The sequence below is a fragment of the Monosiga brevicollis genome, genomic scaffold, assembly GCF_000002865.3.
Source record: "Monosiga brevicollis MX1 MONBRscaffold_3 genomic scaffold, whole genome shotgun sequence".
Classification (NCBI taxonomy): Eukaryota; class Choanoflagellata; order Craspedida; family Salpingoecidae; genus Monosiga; species Monosiga brevicollis.
The window spans coordinates 1,645,864-1,668,482 of record NW_001865040.1 but is presented as its reverse complement, the minus strand read 5'-3'; the positions used below and the strand labels follow the sequence as shown (position 1 = coordinate 1,668,482).

At 55.3% G+C, this 22,619-nt stretch overlaps 5 protein-coding genes across 5 annotated transcripts; 2 read left to right on the top strand and 3 right to left on the bottom strand.

The window, feature by feature from the left end:
- Positions 1-56: 56 nt before the first annotated feature.
- MONBRDRAFT_14504 (uncharacterized protein) lies at positions 57-7,917 on the bottom strand (the record flags this gene model as incomplete). Its single annotated transcript, XM_001743070.1, has 5 exons — positions 57-6,587; positions 6,820-7,008; positions 7,160-7,294; positions 7,411-7,545; positions 7,636-7,917. 5 exons carry the CDS (start codon positions 7,915-7,917, stop codon positions 57-59), a joined length of 7,272 nt encoding a protein of 2,423 aa, XP_001743122.1.
- Positions 7,918-9,116: 1,199 nt separating this feature from the next.
- Positions 9,117-11,916, top strand: MONBRDRAFT_23035 (uncharacterized protein; the record flags this gene model as incomplete). Its single annotated transcript, XM_001743395.1, has 11 exons — positions 9,117-9,187; positions 9,303-9,453; positions 9,539-9,634; positions 9,734-9,994; positions 10,087-10,157; positions 10,248-10,344; positions 10,605-10,834; positions 10,939-11,113; positions 11,268-11,308; positions 11,434-11,580; positions 11,718-11,916. 11 exons carry the CDS (start codon positions 9,117-9,119, stop codon positions 11,914-11,916), a joined length of 1,539 nt encoding a protein of 512 aa, XP_001743447.1.
- An 847-nt stretch (positions 11,917-12,763) lies between these two features.
- On the bottom strand, positions 12,764-13,801 carry MONBRDRAFT_23034 (uncharacterized protein; the record flags this gene model as incomplete). The annotated part of the gene is made up of 4 exons (XM_001743069.1): positions 12,764-12,886; positions 13,104-13,166; positions 13,272-13,475; positions 13,703-13,801. 4 exons carry the CDS (start codon positions 13,799-13,801, stop codon positions 12,764-12,766), a joined length of 489 nt encoding a protein of 162 aa, XP_001743121.1.
- Positions 13,802-14,138: 337 nt separating this feature from the next.
- Positions 14,139-17,449, top strand: MONBRDRAFT_34933 (uncharacterized protein). The gene is made up of 10 exons (XM_001743394.1): positions 14,139-14,185; positions 14,764-14,834; positions 14,966-15,029; positions 15,116-15,174; positions 15,251-15,323; positions 15,473-15,560; positions 15,639-15,702; positions 15,803-16,015; positions 16,148-16,610; positions 16,749-17,449. Exons 2-10 carry the CDS (start codon positions 14,786-14,788, stop codon positions 17,065-17,067), a joined length of 1,392 nt encoding a protein of 463 aa, XP_001743446.1. The 5' UTR covers positions 14,139-14,185; positions 14,764-14,785; the 3' UTR covers positions 17,068-17,449.
- Positions 17,450-18,986: 1,537 nt separating this feature from the next.
- MONBRDRAFT_31276 (uncharacterized protein) lies at positions 18,987-22,119 on the bottom strand (the record flags this gene model as incomplete). The annotated part of the gene is made up of 11 exons (XM_001743068.1): positions 18,987-19,018; positions 19,155-19,175; positions 19,350-19,383; positions 19,993-20,194; positions 20,285-20,357; positions 20,473-20,548; positions 20,873-21,002; positions 21,045-21,132; positions 21,479-21,584; positions 21,719-21,774; positions 21,900-22,119. Coding segments are annotated over 11 exons (1,038 nt in total), but the record flags the coding sequence as incomplete, so codon positions are not given.
- Between the last annotated feature and the right edge of the window lie 500 nt (positions 22,120-22,619).

Genomic DNA, 22,619 nt, shown 5'->3' with positions numbered 1-22,619 from the left:
ACATCAGGGGAGGAAGGGAAACGGTTGCAAACGGTCCCATGTGCTTGAACTCCTTTCTAACTGGCGAAGATACGCGTGGTGAAAGAGGAGTAGTCAAATGCGTCTGGTCCGTTGGCGCCGGGATACGGTTGCATATGGCGAGCGCAAAATTCAACTTGATCCTCTGTCAGCACCTTGCGTAAGTCATCGAGCGTCACGTAGGGCTTGTCACCAGCAGCGGCGCGGAAGGCACTAATCACTTCGCTGGCCGATTCAACATTCTCTGTTTCGCGGGCAATCATGAAGGATACAAACTCGGCGTGGGACACGTAACCATCGCGGTTGGGATCCAACTGGTTGAGGATGTTTTCAAACTCGGGATCGACCTCGCCTTGCTCGACGACGGGCAGGTTGTAGCCCAGCGTACGCAAGCAGGAACGCAACTCCTGGTGATCCAGCTGTCCCGAACTGTCCTTGTCGAAGTAACGAAAGGTCTCGTTGAACTCTTGCAGTTGCTCCTCTGAGACACCCGTGGTGTTACGGGCCTGGATTTGTTGCTCCAGGTTATGCTGCATGCGCATGCCCAATTGCTCCAGCTGGTCCAGTTGTTGGGCCAAACCCACCGTGGAGTGTTCCGTGTAACGGTTGTCCAAGATAAGGCTCTCCTCCATCTGCGCCCCCAGCTCCTCAATCTTCTTGAGCATGGATTTGCGCGCCAAGACCTCCTGGTGCTTAAGCTTGGTGCGCTCCAGCTGCTCCTCGAGCGTACCGGTGCCCTCAACCAGAGACTTGCGCGTGGCCAGCAACCAGGCCGCAAAATCATTGGCCCGTTGGGCAAAGGCCTTGCGAAGTTCATCGTTGTCTTGCTGGCGTTTCAGCTCGTCCTTTAGGTCCTGCTCGCGGTCCTCGATGACCTCGCGCAGGGCCTGCCACGACTCCTGCAGTGACTCAATGGTGAACCAAGTGTAGGGGTTGGCCGCCGTTGTGCGATTTTTTATGCGCTGGTCGAGGGCTTGCAACTGACGAAACGTGTCCTCTGCCGAAGAGAGAGAGGTCATGAATTTGGTGTGCGCCTCACGAAGACCAAGGATTTCCTCGAGTGAATTGACACGAACGGGATCGGTGAGATCCTCCTCTGCGTTTTCAAACCAACTGTTAAACTTGGAAGCCTGGTGGGCAAAGTCGAGAAACAGTTGGTCGATCTCTTGGTGAAATTGTTGTGCCTGCAGCAATGCCGTGCGCCGCTGCTCAGCAGCCTCCAGCAGGGACCGCCATTGCCGCATTACCACCTCTTCGCGTGCTGTAGCTTTCGAAGCGTTGCGGTTGCGTTCACCAACGAGGCTTTGTAGCAACTCTTGAACCCGCTCAATACGAGGCTTGAACTGTTCCACCGACGCGTCAAAGGTCTCGTGCTTGGTGATCAGGGACTCGATTGAGGCAAGGTCCGAGCCGTAGTTGGTGGAGGCCGCCTGGGGGCGCTTGTCCTCAATCCAAGCCTCGATACCGTCGGCCTCGCGGCAAAACTCCAGATAGTGGAGATGATGGAGCAGGCCTTCGCTTCGCTGCGTCGCAGCCTGTTGCAAGGCCGTAAACTGGGCATTCAGCGAATCAGAAACGCCAGCAATGTTCGCGGAATCATTGGAGTCGCGCAAGGAAAGGGCTCGGCCCTGCTCCACAAGACTGCGTACGGTGCCATGGTGCTCCTCCAGGTCTGATTGGAAGGCATGATGCTTCTTCATGAGGGCTTCTGCGCCAGAGACAGTATTGGCCAACTCTTCTGAGGCCATCAAAGAGAGCTTCTCATTGACCCAGGAGAGCTCCTCGTCCACGGCAGTGCGATAGCGCTGAAAGTCAAGAGCTTCAGCTAGGCGCTGGCGGCGCTCACTGCTCGACCGCTGCAGTGCCTCCCACTGATCGTCCAACTCACGAATTTTCGCTTCGAGTTCCGCCACGGGCCGCGTGCGATGCGTTTGAACAAAGGCTCCCGCGCTGCGACTCACGTCCTTGATGCGATCCGCATGGCCCTCGAGCTCTGTCTCAAAGGCGCTGTGTTTCTTCTGCAAATTCTGCACGCCCGTCAAGTCCTTCCCAAAATCCGTGGACTTGGTCTGGCGCTCCTTCTCCTTCATCCATGCCAGTTCGTCTTCGATCGTGCGAAGCAGCTCATGGTACTGAAGGGCCACGGCCAGGTCCTCCCCACGGGTGCGAGAGCGAGCAGCCACATCGTTGTAGCGCTGTTGCACGCGATCATACATATCCGCCATCTGGTCCGCAGCAAAGTGCTGCTGCTGGCGGAACATACCGAGCTGCGTGTGCAAGTCCTTTACGCGCTTGTTCTGCGCCTCAATGTCAGCGTGTAGCAGTTCGTGTTTTTTGATCAAGTTCTGGACCGAGGGCACGTCGCGACCGTTGTCGGAACTAGATAGCTGCACCTCTACCTCGCTCAACCAGAGCTCAACATCCTCAACGCTGTGGTTGTATTGCTGCTGAGAGCCTGCCTGAAGCAGACCCTGGCCTTTTTCTGCGGAGCGGGCCTTGAGCTCGCGCCATTGGTCCTCCATGGCTTGAATGCGTGGGCCCACAGCTTCAGCAGCATGAGGCTTGTTGCGTACAATGTCACGGCCGTCCTCAATCACCTTGAGCACGCGTGGCTCGCTGGCCGCAATCTCTGCCTCGAATTTTTGGTGTTTTTGAAGCTTGCTCTCCAAGTTGCTGGGATCCTTGTAAGAGGGGTCATTGGCCAGCACTGCCTTCTCGGCAATCCAGGCATCCATTTCGTTGGCGTCTTTGAGATACTCTTGAATTTGACGAGCGTCGTCCAATTTGCGTTTGCGGTCCTCAGACAAGGTGCATAAGGCTCGCCAACGCTCCTGGATATGGCGGCGCTTGTCAGCTACGAGAGGTGCATCGTAATGCTGGTCATCGATCAGACGCTGCGCATCTTGCTCAACCTGCTTGACTTTCTCCTCCTGCGCAGCCAGGCTCTGCTCAAAGTCGTGGTGCTTTTGCACCATTGCTTCCACGCCATCCAAGGACGTGCCAATGTCCTCATCGGCGAGAGGTCCCTCCCGTGCGGCCATCCATGCATCGACTTGATCGGCCAAGCGTACAAAGGCCTGCAATGCCTGGCATTGTTGCAGCAGACGTTCTCGTGTCTGCATGCCTCGCTGCAACGCTGCTAGGCGCTCGTCCAGGTCTGTAAGCTTAGTGCGCAGCTCGCCCTCGACCGTGGGGTCGCGAGACGCAAGTTCTAGTCCTTGCTCGCGCAGGCGCACCAAAGAGGTTTGGCGCGCATCAATCTCAGCCTGCAGGTCCTCGTGCCGTTTAAGTAGCGTAGCCGCACCGTTGACATCTTTTGCCAGCTCCTTGCTGGCGGCAAGGGGCTGCACACCCGACAACCAGGACTGGGCGTCACGATACTCGGCCAAAAACTTTTGATACTCGAGAGCCCGTTGCAGGCGATCCGTACGCGCCGCGCTTTGCTCCAGAAGGTTCTCCCAACCAGCCAAAATTTGGGTCTGCTTGGCACTGACGTCGGCATCGACGGCGGGCTGAGCTGTGCGAAGGGCAGAGGCATCACGGTCCAATTCCTGCACACGACCTTCGAGAGCCATGAGGTCGCGCACGGCCGCCTCATGCTTGCGCTGGGCCGCCTCGACGCTGCCAACATCCTTGCCGGTGGCCTCGCTGGAGAGGATGAGCTCACGCTCAGCAAAGCGCGTCAACAGCTCGTCCGCGTCACGCTGAAATTTGTGCACGGCATGAGCACTGCGCAAGGCCTCGCCGCGCAACTCACTCGCCTGCAGCAACTGCTCCCAGCGCTCGTTGAGGCCGTCCCGCTTCTCGGTAATCGCCGGTGTGTCTGAATGCTGGGCGGCAATCAACTTCTCAGCCAGGCTGTTTGCGGTCAGCACGCGTGACTCATTGGCCACGAGATCCTTGTGAAAGTCATCAAATTTCTTCTGCAAAACCTCGTTATGGTCCAAATCTGTGCCCACGTCGGTCTGGGATACGATTGCCACCTTAGAGTTCATCCAAGACTCCACATCCATGGCCTCGCGTACAAATTGAAGCCACTGCTGGCTCTCTTCCAGACGGTGGTGGCGATGCTCGGCAGCCTGCAGAAGATCCTGGTACTGTTGCTCAACGGCCGTTTGCTTGGTCACCACATCATCAAGGCCAGGGGCACCGTCGCTGCGCGCCCCGGCCTCCACTTCGGTGACATAAGAGGCGGGAACAAACCCCGACTGGCCCGAGCGATTCCGCACCTCCAGCCATTCACTGTTGTGCTTACCGACCAGGTAAAAGTGTTCGCCCTTGGTCATGGAAAGCTTGCGATCATCGGGAGCGGAAAAATCGAATAACGCACGCACTTGCACGTCTGCATTCGCGGTGCCGGCCGCTGCTTGCGCCGCCGCCGTTTGACAGGCCTGGCAATCGTCGCGCAAGGCGTCGATGGTCTTTTGGTAGGTGCGAATTTCCGCCGTCAAACCCTCGTGCTTTTTGAGCAAGGTGGAGGCTGTATCCTCATCTTTGCCATAGTTTTCTGAGGCTGCCGCGGACCGCTTTTCAGCAATCCACGCCTCGGCTTCGTTGGCGTCCACCAGATACTGCTGGACAAGAACGGCGTTGGCCAAAGCATCACTGCGGGCTTGTGCCTGTTCGTTGAGGGCCTGCCAGGCTGAAACCAATTCGGTACGACGGCTGCGAATGGCCGCTGCATCCCCGGGTTGTCGGGAGGCCAAGTCGTCGGCTTGCTGCAAAACGGCAGTCAGAGCCTTTTCACGGCCTGCGATTTCTGCGCGCACGGCAGTGTGCTTCTTCTGCAAGTTCTGCACGGCGGTTAGGCTGTTTCCCACCATGGTCGTAGTGACCGAGGGCTCCTTTTCTCGAATCCACGACAGTTCGTCGGCACAATCACGAAGCAGGCGGTGGAGGGCCAAGGAGGCGTCAAGGGCGGTGCGGCGCTGCTCCACCGGCAGGGCCAGCCCGTCGTACTGCTCGCGAATCTGTGTGCGTGCTTGAGAGATTTCAGCAGCATGCAAGTGCTCGGGCACGGCCAACATGGCGTCGGCCTTGGACAACAGCTCCTCGAGGCGTTTATGCTGTCCAGCCACATCGGTTTCCAGCAGTTGGTGGCGCTTGATGAGCTTTTGAACCGCTGTAAGGTCTTTCCCCACGTCTTCAGACTTGGCACCAGCGAGGCTGTCCGCGCACCACGCCAGAAAATCGGCCACACGTCGAGCAAATTCCTGGTAGGCCTGGGCCTGCTTCAAGCGATCGCTCTTGGTGTTGCTCTGAAGCAGCAGGCTCTCCCAAGCATCCTGGAGTGCAGAGGTCTGAGCGGCAATTTCATCCTTGGCGAAATGTCCTTCTGCAACGAGCCGCTGACCGTGGTCGCACACGGCCGTAAGGCGGTTGGCATTGGCGATGACGTCGGCCTCAAAGGTCTCGTGATTCTTAAGCTTGCCACGGAGGTTGGTCAAGTCCTGGTACGAAGGGTCGGCGGCCGTTTTGCCTTTTTCGGAGATCCAGGCCATCATTTCGTTGGCTTCGCGGTTAAACTCCTGAAGTTTGTGTGAGGCCAAGAGAACGGCGCGACGCTCCTGCGCAGCGGTTTCCAGGGCTTGGCGGCGCTGGGCGGTTTCTTGCCGCTTCGCGTCGATTTCTGGAGCGTGGCGATGACCCTCCTTGATAAGCTGTTCTGCACGCGTGACAAGGGCTTGCATCTTGTCAGCTTGTGCCTTGAGACTGCGCTCAAAGTCGTCTTGCTTCTTGAGAAGTTGGTCGACGGCGTCGAGCGAATCGCCAGTATCGTCTGTCTGAAGCATGCGCTGGCGCGACTCGATCCAGGCATTGACTTGCTCAACGTCACGCAGGTACACCTGCAGGCTGAGAGACTCGGAAAACTCCTCAAAGCGGGCCTGCCAGAGCTGGGCAACACTTTCGCGGTTGGCTTCAAGTTGCTGTAGACCCTCCTTGACGCGAGAGGCATCTGGGTGGCCGTTGAGCACGAGCGAATTGCCTAAATCAACCACGTTCTTCAACGTTTCTTCGCGAGCGCGCAACTCATGCTGGCTCTCTTGATGGCGCTGCAAAAGCGTCTCTGCGCCCTGAACATCGTGAGCAACCTCATCGGCTCGAATAATGTTCTCAAGATCGGAGAGGCGAGAGGAAGCCAGACGCAGCTCGCTGTGGAAGCGCTGAAGGTCCCACGCATCGCGCAATGCTTTTCCGCGGTCCTGGGCTTTTCGGTCCAGCGCATCCCAGCGCGTTTGAACCTCCTCGATGCGAGCGCGCACGTCTGCGCCTTGACTTGCGAATGAGCTCGCAAGACGTTGGCCATCAGCCACAAATGCCTCGACCGACTCGTGCAGGGCAGCCAGATCACGCATAAACACCTCATGCTTTCGTTGCAGTGCCTCCACGCCCGAAAGGTCGGTATTACTGATGTCTGAACTCAAAAGGCCATCACGCTCCTTATCTGTGATGCGCAGAAGTAATTCTTGCGCATCACGATTGAAGGAGTGAATTTGCCGCGCATCGGCCAGCTTTTGATGTCGGGTGGCAGCATTTTCCTTGAGCGTTGTCCAGGCCTGGCTGACATCCTGTGATGGGCAATCAAGCGTCGGACACGAATACAAATCGAGGGGGTGCGATGGTGAGCAGGCGCTTGTGCAAAATAGGCATTTAAAAGTGAAAGGGTAGATCATCACAACACACAAACGCCGTCTGTGCTTTGGAAGCTTGTGTCAAGGACAGTGGGTGTGTTTCTTGTGATGATGTCTGTGGCTGGGTTGCCGGGAGGAACCAGAGAGTCAAAATTGAGCAAACGCCAACCTCAATGCGCTGCTTGATTTCGTCGGCGCAGCGATGGCCTTGTTCGAGAAGCGCAAAGCCATTTTCCGAGAATGAATCCAGGCGATTGTCACTAGCTGCCAAATCATTGGTGAAGGCTTCGCTGCGCTTCATCAAGGCATCACACTGATCTAGATCACGGCCATAGTTGGTGTCCTCTGCCGCTGATTTCTGTAGCAATGTAGCAACATCAAGAGTGAGGCAGGGACACGCTCGAGATTGGACCACAAGCAGTCAAGAATCTGCCGTGCGCACGTTCGGGAAGCGAGAACAACAAGTCAAGAAGGACGCCGGCCAGGGAGTCAGATCGCCTTGAACCAACCTTGCTATCAATCCAAGCCATGAGATCATCCGCCTCAGCTTGAAACTGCAACCATTGCGCAAGTTCCTGAAGGCTGCGCTTCTTCAAGTCGGCCTTGTCCAAAAGCAGTTGCCAGAGCTCTTGCAGCGAGTCCAGCTATCAAGACGTCATCGAGAGGAATACAAAGCAGTGAAGCAGCAAAGGGTCAAAGAAATGGGTCACAAGCGAAGCGCGCGCAGCATGGTCATTGGTATCCTGATTTGAAGACTAACGCGTGCTTCAACAGTCTGCTTGCCGTGATGATCCGGCTTGCGCACAAACTCGTCGCCTTGTGATTTGAGAACAGCCAAGGAGTTCTCGTTAGCCTTGACCTCGGCACAAAAAGCCTCATGCTTCTTGATGCGTGACTGCAAGCAAACAGCGGTGAGGCCAAGGCCCGGTTCCAACCAGGCTCCGTCGCTGAGGCGGGGTGGACGGGCAGGCAGGCAGGCACGAACCTCGATGTTGGCGTGGTCATCAAAGACGTTGTCTTGTGTGGCATTGAGCTTTTCTTCAATCCAAAGCTCAAGCTCGTCAGCATCGCGAGTAAATTGCTGCAAGCGCTTCTCGTACTCAAGTTTGGCACGCTGCTGAGCGGCCACCACTTTGAGATCATTCCAGCGCTCGAGCACGCGGGACCGACGCTCCGCGATGGCATCCACAGTGCTCAGCAGCGAGGTGTTCTGGTAAAAAGAAAATGCAATGGAAGGGCAGGCGAACGTGAGATGGGGCGAGTGCATGAATCTCAACTCAAAAGGCCGTGATCACATGAGCAGACGGTGAGATGCAGCAGGGTCCCTATTGCTTCGATGGAGCGAGGAGCGACGGCCATAGCCAACAGCCAACCTTTTGCCACTTGTCGCCGCCATTGGCAGCATCGCTGGGTGCCTGCAAAGTCCATTCAGCAACAGCAAAGATCGTGAGACCATGAAAGGGCGTGCTGGCATTTGTCGCCCCATCCATCAAGAGGAGAGCCAGCCTCTGATTCCCGCAACCAGCATCAAAACAGCCAGCTCGGCTGCAGTGCCACAAAGAGCGACAGAGAACGACCTTCCACTCCAAAACAATACCCTCATCCACTGCCCCTTGTGGACCATCAGGTCCAACTTTAATCCATCAACCTGAACAATATCACACACGCCAACCCACGACCAACGCTACCCCCGTCCCTTCGACCAAATACACGCAGCTCAGCTGCCACTGACCGCCATGCTGCCACCGTGCCAGCGGAGCGAGAAGGCAAAATGTTGATGATGATTTACAGCACCACAAAACCAAAAGAGAAAGAGACGTAAAGGAACAAAACCAAAAGAAAATTTCCCCCTTCCTTTTTTTCGTGGTTGACGGTTAGGAGAGAGGTGGCTCGAGCCATTGCAAACGAGAATGGTTCTGGTACGCGACGCCAAGGGAGTGGTTTGCGCTTGTAGGCAGTCATGAGATGCCCTCCCCCAATGGGCATTCACCCCGATGTGCAATAGCCCCATCGCGACGGCCAGACGCCCTGTGCGCCGCCATTTTTCTCCACCAACCACCAAGTTGATCAAATCTCCCAAAAAGTCACCGGCGTCATTTTGTCTGACAAACGGGGTGGTGTCGGTGTACCAAGATAATTTGTGACCCCAGTCCTTGGTGACGACCCAAAGCTGCGGACAGTTCGTTTTCGTTGTTCGGCTGACGCTTTGCGGCGCTTCCCCGCCATTATCAAATTCGCATCCCCCCCTCCTGCCGGCTCTTCTGTACTTGTGTATCAGGACTGAGGATTACCTTCTTCTTCTTTTTTGTTTTTCTCGAGGGATATCTGCCTGGTGTTTGTTTACCTGGCCTTGCTCTGGTGTGCTGCTCAAGGTGGAAGAGCAGTCCCTACGAAGAGATCGGCTTGTTCCTGCTCTTCACCTTCTCCAAGCGCGCCTCAGATCCATCTTCTTGATTGCCAGCCATCATGGCCAAAAAGAAGAAGGCCTCGAAGAAAGGGGCTGATGGCGGCAAGAGCAAGGATGCCAAGGCTTCCAGGTCTGCCAGCACCCACCACACACACACACACCGTTGGACTGTACTCTTCTCCCCCTCGACTTGCCCTTTTGCACTTCTCACCTTTTCCAACTCTATGACCCAACTCTTCCCGTAGTGAGGCGACGCCAGCCGTCAACCCGCCGAGCAAGGAGGAGCAGCTCTGGGCCGCTCGCTACATGATCAGCGAGCAGCAACGCCGTTCGCACATGTCCAATGCCTCGCTTCTTGTCAAAGCAAACGCCTCTCTAGAGGAGCGCATGCAGGAGGTCAGTTGGCTCTGCTAACATCCTGTCACTGGCTGCCAAATGACTCGCTCATTTGCCTGGCCGACCGTTGGCCCTGCTACAATAGACCGAGCGTGACACCATCGAAGTCGTTGCCTTTCTGCAACGAGAGACGGCTCAGCTCAAGGATGAGCTACGCGCTGCCAAAAACGCCCTCAAAGATGTGAGAGTTTTGTTTTCCGGCACGCTTCACCTTGATGCATATGCCTCATCCTTGACAACCCTTTGCGCCTCTATGATTCTCGACCTTCGATTGTGCTAGGTTCAACTAGACGCGCAGAAGCAGGTGGACCGCATCCGAGACGAATATGACGCCAAGTTAAGCGCCATGGAACAAGATGTCCATGACAAACAGCTACAAATTTCGACACTCAATAGCGAACTTCAAGCCGTCAAGGTTTTCCGACAACAACGAAATGCCATGGAGCGCGAGGTTCGGGAGCTTCGGCAGCAACATGACAAGCTGGCCGCTGACTACGCTCTTCGCATGCAACAAATGCAGACCAAGTACCTGGAAGAGAAGGTATTCTGTTGCTCGCGAGTGCATGCCAGGCGCACGTCTCGAACACACGTTTCGAACGCCCCACAGCTCATCCCCTACTGTGTCTTGCTCAGGCTCGCCAACAACAACTGCACGAGGAACAGCTCCGGGAGTTGACCCACCGTGCTCATGATGCCGCTGTCCGGTTTGTCCTGCTTGCCGTGCACTGCCCCCATACCCTGCTTGGTGCCGCTCTGATTTGGCCATATCGATGGTACGCGCCCCGCCGAAACAGGAGCCTCGATGTGTCAACCAAGTCGATGTATGAGGATAACCTGCAGCTGGAAAAGGCTGTCAAACTTCACATGCAAGAGGCCAAACAACTCAAGCAGGTAGGCGTAGCAGCCCATGCCGGAACGTGGCATGGCTTCCGTCATGATCCTTAGTCCTTGGTCATGGTCCTTGGTCATGGTCCTTGGTCATGGTCCTTGGTCATGGTCCTTGGTCATGGTCCTTGGTCATGGTCCTTGGCCATGGTCCTTGGCCATGGTTCTCGGTCATAGCCTCGCCGTGTCTTTCCCCGGGTGGTCCTGCTAGCTTGGCTGACCCAAAGCGTGGTGCTTTTGACGCGTTCCCACACGCACTTATGTAGGTAAATCGCCAACTCAAGGAAGATCTACAAGCACAGACCTCGGCAGCCGAGGAGTACCAAGGACAAGCGAGCGAGGCGCAGGCCAAGCTCCACCGCCTCACACGAGCCCACGACGAGCAACAAACAAAGATTACGGAATTGGAGAACACGCTGACCAACACCATGCAAGAGCTTGCCGACTCTCGTGATGCTCATAAAGCATCCGAGTCAGTTGGGGCCCTTGAGCACCAGTGAGTTGCCTGCCAACTGGCCCGCCACCTCAACGCCGTGCTGCGGCCCAACTCGTCTCATACCCTCGCTTGTCTCGCTTTTGACGGACGTGACTTTGCGCTAGAACCAAACTGGATGCAGCCCAACAGGCCTTGAATATCAAACAGGCCGAGCTGAAGCAGATCAAAACGCTCGCGCGCAATTTGCTCCACCAGCGCACAGAGGTGGAACAGTTCTTCTTAGAGTCCATAGCGCTTGTCAAGGAGGAGATCAAGCAAGCTCGCATCGATTATCTCAGGGTCAGAACTGCAGCGCTTGATGTCCAGAGCTTGGGCGCTGAGCGTCCTCTCGGTTGTTTTTTGATTCTTTTTTCTTTTTTTCTTTTTCTTTTTGACAAGACAGGGGATGGATCCTCGTTGATAACTGACGCCCGATTGCTCCTCTTTGACGTAGGCCAACAAGCGCACCACACTGCCCTCCATCCACCCTGACCGGTACGGTGCTCTGCCTGCTCAAGAAGCCAGCTTTTGCCGTTCGGCGCTAGCGAAGCGGTTGGCCTGCTGCCGAAGGCCCGATTCCCGTTGCTCATGGCTAATCTTGTTGGTGACCCGCGACGTAGACGAATCCGTGAAGAGTTTGAGGCGGCGGAAACGGTTCCAGAACATATTCTCAAGGTCGACATCAAGACCATGACGTGGGAACAACGTCAACAGGTCCTCAAATACCTGCTGGCCAAGATCAACGGCGCCTCGGACGCCAAGCAAAAGTTAGCTTTGCCACAGATTCCGCCTGATATGATCATGCATTTTGCTGCACCTGTGTTATTGTGGGGTCTTCGGGCAACTTCCAGACTGGCCATGACGAGATTGAAAAACTTATGCGCTGTGCCCGTGTGTCTCTTAGAGCGGCTGAACAGCGACGGGAGCGGGAGCGCGTCAATTCTGGGCGAGCACGCTCGCATCGGGAAGGGTCGGGTCGCTCACAACTCAATGCCACTGCCCCCCAGCTTGCACTGCCTACGGGCTCCGGGAGCCGTGCTGCTGAACCGCAAGCAAGTGACGCCTCTGCGGCCAGTTTCTTCCTGACTGACCTGGCCGTATAGGAGAGGACGAGTCGATGGGCTCGCGCGCTCTTCTAATTTTCGGCTCTTTTTTTTTCCCTCGATCTCCCACGTGTAAAAGGCAGACGGGAAGGCTTCGAACCGCTGCGCGGTCGGCCTTTCCTTTGCACCTGCCTCATTGGTTGTGCGCTTGGTTGGTGCTCACAAGCACCCGTGTTGAGATGTTCTTGTTGACGTCACTGTGGCAGAACTCGGAGATGCCCAGTATGTCAGTCAATTAAGCGGCTCAATATTGTCGTATATGTGTGACCGGCAAAGCCAAAGGCGAAACGATGCCTTTGACGTCGCCTGTCTGAGAAATCATCACCAAGGCTGCACGGCAGGGGTGACTTGCGGCCAAGAGCGCTCAGCGCTTCACTGGCAAAGGTCGAGGTTGGACTTAGAACGAATCGGGGTGGTGGAATGATGTCGGAATGTGATACATGCCTTCCTGCAGCATGGACTCCCGGTTGGCAACGAGTGTGGGCCCAAAGGCCGAGGGATGGAGCTGAGCTGTCAAGGCCAGCTGGTAGACACTCAGCGGGGCGTTGTTTTCGCCGGCAGCGGCAAAATCAAGGCGATCGCGCGAGCACAGCGCCTTGTCCAAAACGTTTTTTATAAACAACTGTGGTTGGGGAGGGGGCAACGAAGCACAAGAAGGCGAATGAACAGAACGAGATCCCACAGGGAAGTCTTGTCTGATTCGAGACAAAAAAAATTTGAACGGGTAAGCGCATACCTCCATGCCGGCCTTGACACTCGCAATGGCACAATCAGAGACCTCTATGATGCGAGGCAGGGCCAGTAGGGGTTGGGTAACCAAGACTCAACGTGAGAGCAAGACAGCGGCTTAGGACCGAGCATGAGCATGCTTGCTCGCGCTCCAATAAGTCGTGTGATTCCATTCCCTTTGCAGCGTGTCGGTCAGGTGAGGCGTACCATTAAGGCCAGCTTCAGCGGCGTACAGGACCACCTGTGCACCAACGCCAGCGCGGCTGAGGGGATTTTGACTCGCAAGCAGGGAGGTATTGAGGAGTGTGTTCAAGGCTTCCGGGGTAAGCTATGGGTATACACAGCGGTCGGATGGCGACAGAAAGCTTGTAAGCCCCCAGAGCGCTCAGCAGCTTGGTGATGGTGGTGGATGTCTCGACATCGCTCCACTCCAAGAAATAGCATGGGCGCGCCCATACCTCGAGTAGGTTGAGTTCACGCAGAGACTCCACTAGCATGGGTGGTCGCCAGGCCTGGGCGGCCTAGTTTGGACAGCGAGAAGCATTGAGCGGCGGATGCGAGGGTCACATGGAATCAGCGCGAGGGGCAGAGATCCCTGCACAAAAGGCAGACGCGAAGAGCCTGACCTGTTGTGCAAGCGCTTCTTCCTCGGCAGCATCGCGGGCCTCGTGGTCAGCCAGATGGGCCAGAGAGGTGGGCATGACATTTGGGCTTTCTATCGCCTCTTGCTGATCCAGGAGAGCCAGGATGTACTCATTGTGGAGCGCGACCAGCAAGGGAGACTCGCCCACAAATTCACCGATCTGCTCGGACCAGGCCTCAGGGGACACCTACGTGCATTTTGGCACAGTGATGAGATCAAACATCTTCCCAAACGTCCAGGCTCAACCCTGGTACATCGAAAGCAGGCCCAGCGAGCGCTGTGACCGGCTCAGACCCTGGACAACCCTTGTTGACCGTTAGTTATGTCAGGCACGGAAACAGGACACCTCGCTGCTGTGCTACTCGGGGCAACAACAGAACAGGAGCCAGGGCCCCTTGCCTCGCTCAAGCTCACCTGACCGTGCAGAAAGCCGGCGACCAGTTGGCTGTAGTTTTCGTAACGCGAGCCAAAGGCCGTTTGCAGGCGCATTGTCAGCTCCTCGAGTCCGGGCATGACGATGGCTTCCCTCTGGGCCAAGGATCAAGAAATCTTGTTAAATATCCCTCTTGTTATACCCCTATAAACAGGCTGACTTCTTTTGCACATTTACAGCAGAGTTGCTTGTCAGCAAGAATGGTTATTGTGTACCAATCTTCGCACTTTCACCGTGAGCCAAAAGAGCCAGCGAGGACAATGACAGCTGGTAGCATTATCCATGTCATCATCATCATCATCATCAGAGCAAACCAATGAGAAATGATGTCGGCTTGGACAACAAAGAAAGCAGAGACTCCTTCATTCCAGATTCTTTTGTTCTCTCTGTGTGTGTCTTTCTCTCTGTTTTATTTTCTTTTTTTTTCCCCTTTGACTCTGGGTCTGCCTGAGTCGATCCAGCTGGTATGTGTGCGTGTGTGCGGCTGACCTGACCTGTTCATCGGCAAATGGGCTGCCACATATGGCAGCTTGGGCCGCCAAGTTATGACCTGGCGTTGTCGCGTTGTCGCGTGCAAGCCATGGCTTTTGTGTCTGTTTTGGTGCATGAGGGGTAGAATGCAAACGCGATGCCGTTGTCGTTGTTTTTCCCGTGAAACGGGCAGGGTTGATGCATTCAGACCGCACGCCCTCTAAAGGTGGAGCGAGTCGCAGTGTCGGGGCGTGGCCCTTGGTCCACACACTCGTGATACCAGGGAGCTCTTCGCCGGACGGCATTTGTTGGTCGCGTGTCTCTTTTCTTTCTTGTGTGTGTGTTTCTTTTCCTCTCTTTGTGTGCGTGCCTGTGTGTTTTGAATGTGCGTGATGCCTCCGCAGTTGGCACATTGCCCTGCCAGCTGCCCCTCGCTCTTGACCCGCGTCAGGCTCTTTTGGTGCTTTGTTGTTTTTGAACATGAGTGCTTCATGTTGCTATCTTCTTTTTTGTCCTTTGGTGTTGCCCTGGCTCACCCGCGCCTCATGCTCTGCGCGAATGTCCTCTGCAGATTTTTGGCTCAACCGTCGATCATGGCTTCCGAAGACGTTGTTATCAAGCAAGGCTGGCTGCTGAAGCGCGGTATGTGCATCCTTTGACCTCCTCGTCCTCCTCCTTCTCCTCCTCCTTCTCCTCCTTCTTACACAACACACCAGTTTGACCAGACATGCTTAGCGCTCGGGCCATATCTCACCTCACACCATTATCATCAGGCGAATACATCCGCAACTGGCGCCCTCGCTGGTTCCAGCTCAAGTCAGACGGCTCTTTCCGCGGGTACGGATTTTGCCTCGGGCGTCTTGGCACCTGTTGTCTCTTGGCTTTCTCACCCTGCCATCAAATGGCATTTGATGAACCAACAGCTTCAAGACTGGTCCGCCTCAACCGGGGGATGGCCCCGTCAACTTTTTCGACCTGGCTGGTAAGCAAGAAACTGCTGCTTGCTTGCTCTGGCTTTTTTTTTTGCATCTAACTCTGTTGGATGTCACTCTTTCAAGGCTCCACGCTCGCCAAGACGGACGATGGCAAGCCCCCAGGCTCCAAGGGCAAGAAGTACGGGTTCATGATTCGGTATGTCTGCAAAATCAGTTTAGCTGCATGTGCGCTGCCGCACGCCCTGTCCTGTCCATGCCTTGTCTTTACTCTCCCTTCTCCCTTCTCTCGTCTCTGCTCTCCTTCGGGCTCAATATCCCATTTGCCCTTCTTTATTCTTCTCGCAGCTTCATGCAAATGACGCGCTTTGTGGAACGTTCCTTCCATCTTGAATCAGAGGAAGAGCGTGATGAATGGGTCAAGGCCTATGAAGTGGTGCGTTCTCACCTTTCCTTCTTCCATCAATCCCCCTGCAGCCGTAGCCTTTTCTTCTGACGGATTGCGCGCCTTTAGGTCAAGTCCAAGCTGCAAGACACGGTCGCCAAGCGCGTCGAGGCTTCGGGTGGCCAACCCCTGAGTACGTTTGCGTGGCATCTATGTGCAGCCCAGCTGGACTTTCCAAAGGCACCTGTTTCTCACTTGACACCATCCTCCGTCTTTGGTGCGCCCCTTCTTAGGCACGCGTGACGTGACGATTGATGACTTTGACATGCTCAAGGTGTTGGGCAAGGGCACATTCGGCAAGGTCATGCTGGCCAAGGACAAGTCAGACGGCGAGCTCTACGCCATCAAGGTTCTCAAGAAGGAAGTCATTCTTGAGAAGGAAGAAGTCGAGCACACCATGACTGAGAACACCGTCCTTCAGTCAACGAACCACCCCTTTCTGACGAGTACGTGCCTTGTCCACCCGGTCTCATTGTGTGCTTTTTCTAGCTCGCTTGCGCGAATGATTGCACTGCGTAGACTCACTCGTCACCTGCCCCTCGCGCTACCCTTGCCCGGCTGGCCTTGCCTCGTTTCAGCCTTGAAATACTCATTCCAGACCAACGAACTCTTGTGCTTTGTGCTTGAGTACGTCAACGGTGGTGAGCTTTTCTTCCATCTGAGCCGCGAAAAGGTCTTTGAGGAGGAGCGGGCCCGCTTTTACGCCGCAGAGATCTGCTTGGCTGTGGGGTACCTGCACGCACACAACATTATCTATCGCGATCTGAAACTTGAGAACCTTCTCCTGGATAAGGCCGGCCACATTAAGATCACTGATTTCGGCCTTTGCAAGGAGGAGATGAGCTACGGCACCACCACAACCACTTTTTGCGGAACTCCTGAGTACTTGGCTCCGGAAATTCTCGAGGACAACGATTATGGCCGTGCTGTTGACTGGTGGGGCCTGGGTGTCGTCATGTACGAGATGATGTGCGGACATCTTCCCTTTTACAACCGCAACCACGAGGTCCTCTTTGACCTCATCCTCCACGAAGAAATTCGGTATGTCCTATTATATTGGGTGTTGTGTATGGCTGTGAGCTCGGCACGAGGCGCGCTTGGCCTCCACGGCACGGTGCTCCCATTTCTTTCCCACGACACTCACTCACTCACTGACCAATATTTACCTCCTCATCTCAGCCTGCCCGACAACTTGAGCCCAGCGGCCAAGGACATTTTGAGCAAGATGCTGGACAAGAACCCACTGACTCGTCTGGGTGGTGGTCAGCGTGACATGGAGGAGATCAAGGAACACCCCTTCTTCGAGAGCATTGACTGGGAGAAACTGTACAACCGCGAGCTGCCCGTGCCGTTCAAGCCTCAAGTTAAGGACGAAACCGATGTGAGCAACTTTGACCCCATGTTCACGGCCGAGCCGGCACAGGTCAGCCCCACCGAAGCCTCCACCCTGAATGACGAGGCTGCATTCGCCAACTTCGAGGCCGGACCCAAGGCGTAATGGTCGGGCACAAACTCGTGGGCCACCACAAGCATTGTATGCGCTGCATAAGTGTGTTCTGCGTTTGCACTTGTGTCTTGTCCAGCCGCTTCATCTTGATCAGCCCACTTCACCGCTTATCGTGTTGATGAAGGCTTGGTGTTGAGGTGGCTGTGCGCCGTCTTGGCTCAATTGTTGTTGGTTGGGTTTTTTCTCTACTTTTTAATGTTCTCTCTTCTTCCTTGTGACATGTGCTCGTGCATGATCTTGTTACTGCTCCTGTCCTAGTTGTTTTAGTCATTCATGTTGGAGGCCGAGCTTGTGCTGACCTGTGTCTCTTTTTCTCCTCTGCTTGTGCGCTCTACTCTTAATCAACACCCTGGGCATTCAGGTGGCTGCGCTGTTTCCCTGACTATCTTTTTTTTTTTTTCTTCTTCTTCTCGCAATCACTTCGTCTCGAGACCACAAAACCAAGGCGGTGCCATGGGGTTGTCCTCCAAAGCCCAAGGCTTTGAAACACAACAGACAGAACCAAGCGCGCACGGGTGTTATGGGGTTTGGGTGTCATAAATGAACTGCTATCACTCTAGCGTCGTGCCACACCTCCATACGGCCGCAGAAACCAATGTTACATGACAACTGAAAAGGTGGCGCATCAAACCAAACGCAACTCGTGAAGCAATCATGATATCTCTGGATCACCTCATGTTTGTCTAAGCTTTCTACTTTCAAAGAAGGATGCAGCAGCCGCCGCTGCTCTGGGACGATTGCCCACCGCCCGAGATCAAGGGTTGTTTCTCCTCCCTGAAAACATACGACAGAGAGCAATGCTGTGAGCAAGGGCACGAGCAGGTCTAAGTTCATGAGGAACAAAATGCTGTTATACCGTGCTTGTTGCGGTGCTTTGTGGGCGTCTGATGAGTAGGCCGGTTCGCGCTGGGCGGGAGTCGTCGCCTAAGAAGAAAAACAATATATTTGAGGAGAGAAGCGCAGCTAGTCCTCACCATTTCACAGGTATCTGCGCACACCCACACATCCCTTGCCTCACGAGAACAAACCGGAATAGCTGCAGGAGCTGGCACAGGGCCGGGTGACAAGAGCGGGTGATCCGACGTTGAGGCAGGTGCGGCTTTGGCTGCAATGGACTCCTCTGCGGCAGCAACCGGCTTATTCTCGGCAGCCTCGGCTTTGGCACGTTTCTTTTTTGACTTGGAAGCCTTTGGAGCCGCTTGCGTCGCAATCACTTCCTCGGCCGCCGCCACGGGCTTCTCCTCGGTCTTGGCCACGGGCTTCTCCTCGGGCTGCTTTGCAGTCTCGGCAATCACCTCCTCAGCCGCCGCCACAGGCTTCTCCTCAGTCTTGGCCGCAGGCGTCTCCTCGGGCTGCTTCTCAGTCTCGGCAATCGCTTCCTCAGCCGCCGCTACAGGCTTCTCCTCGGGCTGCTTCTCTGTCTCGGCAATCGCTTCCTCAGCCGCCGCCACAGGCTTCTCCTCGGGCTGCTTCTCAGTCTCAGCAATCGCTTCCTCAGCCGCCGCCACAGGCTTCTCCTCGGGCTGCTTCTCAGTCTCGGCAATCACCTCCTCAGCCGCCGCCACAGGCTTCTCCTCGGGCTGCTTCTCAGTCTCGGCAATCACCTCCTCAGCCGCCGCCACAGGCTTCTCCTCGGGCTGCTTCTCAGTCTCGGCAATCGCTTCCTCAGCCGCCGCTACAGGCTTCTCCTGGGGCTGCTTCTCAGTCTCGGCAATCACCTCCTCAGCCGCCGCCACAGGCTTCTCCTCGGGCTGCTTCTCAGTCTCGGCAATCACCTCCTCAGCCGCCGCCACGGGCTTCTCCTCCACTGCGGCCTGAATGCAAGAAATGGACATCAAGTCAGTATGACCCAGCAACTAGCCTTGGCAAATTGCAGATTGCCAAAAGCATGGCTTTCAGGAAAGGCTTACAGGCACAGCAGGCGAAGCCGCAGCTGAAGTGTCTATCGAAGAGAACCAAGAATCAAATGGATCATGAGATCAACGCCTTGGACCAAAAACGGGATGCCAAAACTTGGGATAGCTCGGCATTGTGCTCTGCATCGCCAGCATAAGGTCGGTGAGCAATCAGCCACGTACTGTTGGAGGCTTTCTTCTTGTCTACTCAGGAAGCACGTTCACATGCCCGGGCGGTGGTGTCGAGCAAACACAAGTCACAAAAAATCGCGATAAGATCAGCCAATGCTGCACGACATCAGACAGTTGTGCTGCCTGATCGGCCGTGGTGCGATCAGCAGGCACACGCATGGAACAACCACAAGCAGAGACACATACTGCTCTTGTTCTTGTTGTTACTTTTCTTCTTCCCCTGAGGAATGGACATCACGGGTCGACAGACACATGCACGACACAGGTGAGCCAAGCCTATCCAGCACCAGTGCCGACTATTCATCCTCCCTCTCCACCTGCATGATCCGCCACTGCCGCACTCTTTGAGCACAAGCGCAAGCCACCTACCATGTTGCCGGTTCAATCTTGATTCGAAAAAAATAAGGGAAAGAACACACGTTAAGCGAGATGGCACACGTTGTGGCTGAAAAAAAAATTGTGAAACGTGTTGATTGTCACACATGTGTGTGTGGCTCAGCTTCTTGCTTTTAACGATAAAAAAATAAAAAAGGGTGAAAAGTCAAAAAGAATCGGGTTGGTGATTTGGATTTGTTCATTCGGGCAGTGGGTCTCTAGATGGCTTAGGAAAGCTCCAGGTCACGGCTGGTGACTGCTGCTATGGTGTGTATAATCAGAGCCAATCAGCGAGGATTGAGACGTCGACACCACAGATATCTTTCACCCCGGCGTCCCAAGCCGGCCAGACATTGGTTGGGGTAAGCGGATAAGCAGGAGTCGCAGGCCATTCCACTGCCGACAAATCGAGCAGACCCGCAGGCAAGGTCCGATCTTGACCGCTAAAATGCACATTTGCAACACCGTAGCGCTGAGCCACTTGGTGTAAGAGCCGTGGCAAGGTCAGCCACACGTGCGGTGCATACACCGGAAGGGATGTGGAAGCTGCCAAAGCCAGGGGCAAGAACGCCAGTGCCCCAGCGGATCCCGGTAGCAGCCAGCCTTGTGCAGCGCGTGATTCCGCACGTTGAGCCAAGGCCACCTGCAAGCAGGACCTACGCCGCCACATCCGAGATTTCATGCAAGTGAAAGTGGTATGCACACCCGCCTACGCAAGCAGCTGCGGTCTAGTTTCTGTCACGAACCGTAGGTACTCTGCCTGATTCAGGAGCCAAATGTCATGAAAGCCAAGCGTCGCATGCCAGCCACACATACACCCTAATGCTGTGTCCATCGCATTGACAAATCAGCAAGAAGCGTCGACAGGTGTCAGTTCACCCCACAAAGAAGACTTGAGCAAAAACACACGGAGCGGCCCTGTGGCAAATCGAACCAAGCCCATCCTGGCCCACCAAGGGCTCGAGCGTGTAGTTGTCATGACACAGTCGAAGCTCCAAGGGCGCTGGGCCCTGCACGGGGAGCAAATGGCTAAAAAATAAGCACATTCGCCAGTGACGCCGCACGTAGGTTTTGTCTGCGGGGCGAGAGAAGGCACAGCCAGGTTTGTTTGGTTTTTAGTTTGTGCAGCTCAGCAAATCAACCCCCACGGAAAAGAAAGAGCACCTTGTGGCAAGCGCATATCCAAAACGCGTGAGCCAAGCTGCAACCGCCATGTGACGGCGATACAATCGACACTCGCTCCCTCCAAAACATCCTAACAGCGGAATGAACATCAGCTGCTTGTGACACAAGGCATGATTGACCAAAAACTTGACAGGTCGCAATGGACGCACCAGCTTCAACAGCGCCGAGGAATTCCGCTCGGGGAGCGGGCGCCTAATCGACATTGGCATGGCGTAGATAGCACCGCATGAGCTAGACCTTGACAGATTATCGATGGCGGTTCGCTGACCTCCCGCTGATCTGGGTTGATGGTGACCACAACCAACACAAGAAAAGTCATACCCAAAGTCAAAATGCAGTGCGTCAGCCCAGGCCGTGCGGACGACGGCGTGCTGATGAAACTCGTCAAGAGTGAGTTCAAGTGGTGCAGCTGATCCGTTGCAAGGTGTATCAGGAAGGTCGAGAGAGCCCATTTGAGGGATTGGAACATGACGTAGACTATAGTGGCTATGAGCTAGTGGGCAAGATACACCGGCAGCCATGACCGTGGCCGAGGCCGGGACCACGATTGCGTCTGGCGCTGCAAGGCGGGCGAGCGCATCGTTCATTGTGTCAATCACGCCTTCGCCCAACAGGGCCGAGTCAAAAATCTCCATGACCACAATGTCTGCGGGCCGCAGCAAACCTAAATTGCAGCGAGCCGTGAGGTCTCAAACTGCGACTCGCAACCAAGACAAATACCAATTGCATGAAAAGTGCTGATGTGGCCAACGTACGACTGGTGTCCACATCGGTGCTGCGATCACAGATCAAGACAACGCGGTCTTCCATGTGATTCTGACGGATCATTTGCTCAGCTAACATTTGCATGGGCTCAAAGACCTAGAGGTATGTCAAGCAGGTAAGCGGGTCCGTCCTGCACAATGTGATCTGCGGGGAAGAAAGAAAAAAAGGAGGAATTCAAGGCGAGGAAAGGGCCTTGAGCCCGAGCAGGCCGTAGCTGGGACACGACAGACCTCACACGCATACACAACAGCAGCCCCTAACTGGGCGGCCATCAAAGCTAGAATTCCTAGACCGAGCTCATGGGCACAGGCACGGCGATTTTAGCAAGCTGCGGTGACGCTGGGACAAACTGGCGTTTGCTTGCCCGAGGGCACAAGTGAGGCTAGTCCTCAACCAATTGAAGCAACACACCTGTGCCGGTCCCAATGTCCAGGACTACGGGGTCTGGGCGCGGGCAGTCGGCAATGGCTTCCTTCAGGGCCTCGTAGTAGACCTGATTCCTCTCTGAATCCAACAGCATATCCCCGTAACCGGACTCTCGCACCATTTCGCGGTACCGCTCCAACTGCTCCTCGGGCGACTCATCTCCGTCGTTCGCCTGCAGTGGAGCCAGCACCGGAAGGCCGGCCATGGTGTGTGCGTACGACGCTATCAGCACCGAGCCCTGATCTGTTTCACTTTAAACAAAATCGATTTGTCAGCACCCAAGTCTTTTTTCGGAGACACTTTTTCACCTGTTCATCGAGACAACTTCGGTCACGTACCAAGTGTCATCCCTTATGGTTTTACCGTTGAGATTCGTTCTTCCGTTACAATTTCCGTTGCATTTTCCTTCTCCTCAACGGTGAGTCCCCACCCTTCCTCATTCCTCGCATGCGCTGCCATTTATTGATGCGTGAACCATCTCACCTTGCCTTTCTTTTCTTTGCGTGCAGCCATTATGGCGACTCCTTCTCCGGTGTCTTGTGCAATCTGCAACATGCTTGTCTCGGATTCCAATGAGCAACGCCATGTTCAAACGCACCATTCCACTCCACCCGATCTCCGCCGCCCTTCCGAGTGCTTTCCTTCTCTGAACTGGATTGACTGTCCTGCGCCAGGATGTGTGTGCTCAATGCGCAAGGGCGATCC

Excerpts from the sequence above, each read along its gene's own strand:
- MONBRDRAFT_34933 (XM_001743394.1), top strand. The coding sequence starts at position 14,786 with ATGGCTTCCGAAGACGTTGTTATCAAGCAAGGCTGGCTGCTGAAGCGC. Across the intron at positions 15,175-15,250 it reads CAACTTTTTCGACCTGGCTG|GCTCCACGCTCGCCAAGACG; the intron begins GTAAGCAAGAAA and ends CACTCTTTCAAG. Across the intron at positions 16,611-16,748 it reads ATCCTCCACGAAGAAATTCG|CCTGCCCGACAACTTGAGCC; the intron begins GTATGTCCTATT and ends TCCTCATCTCAG.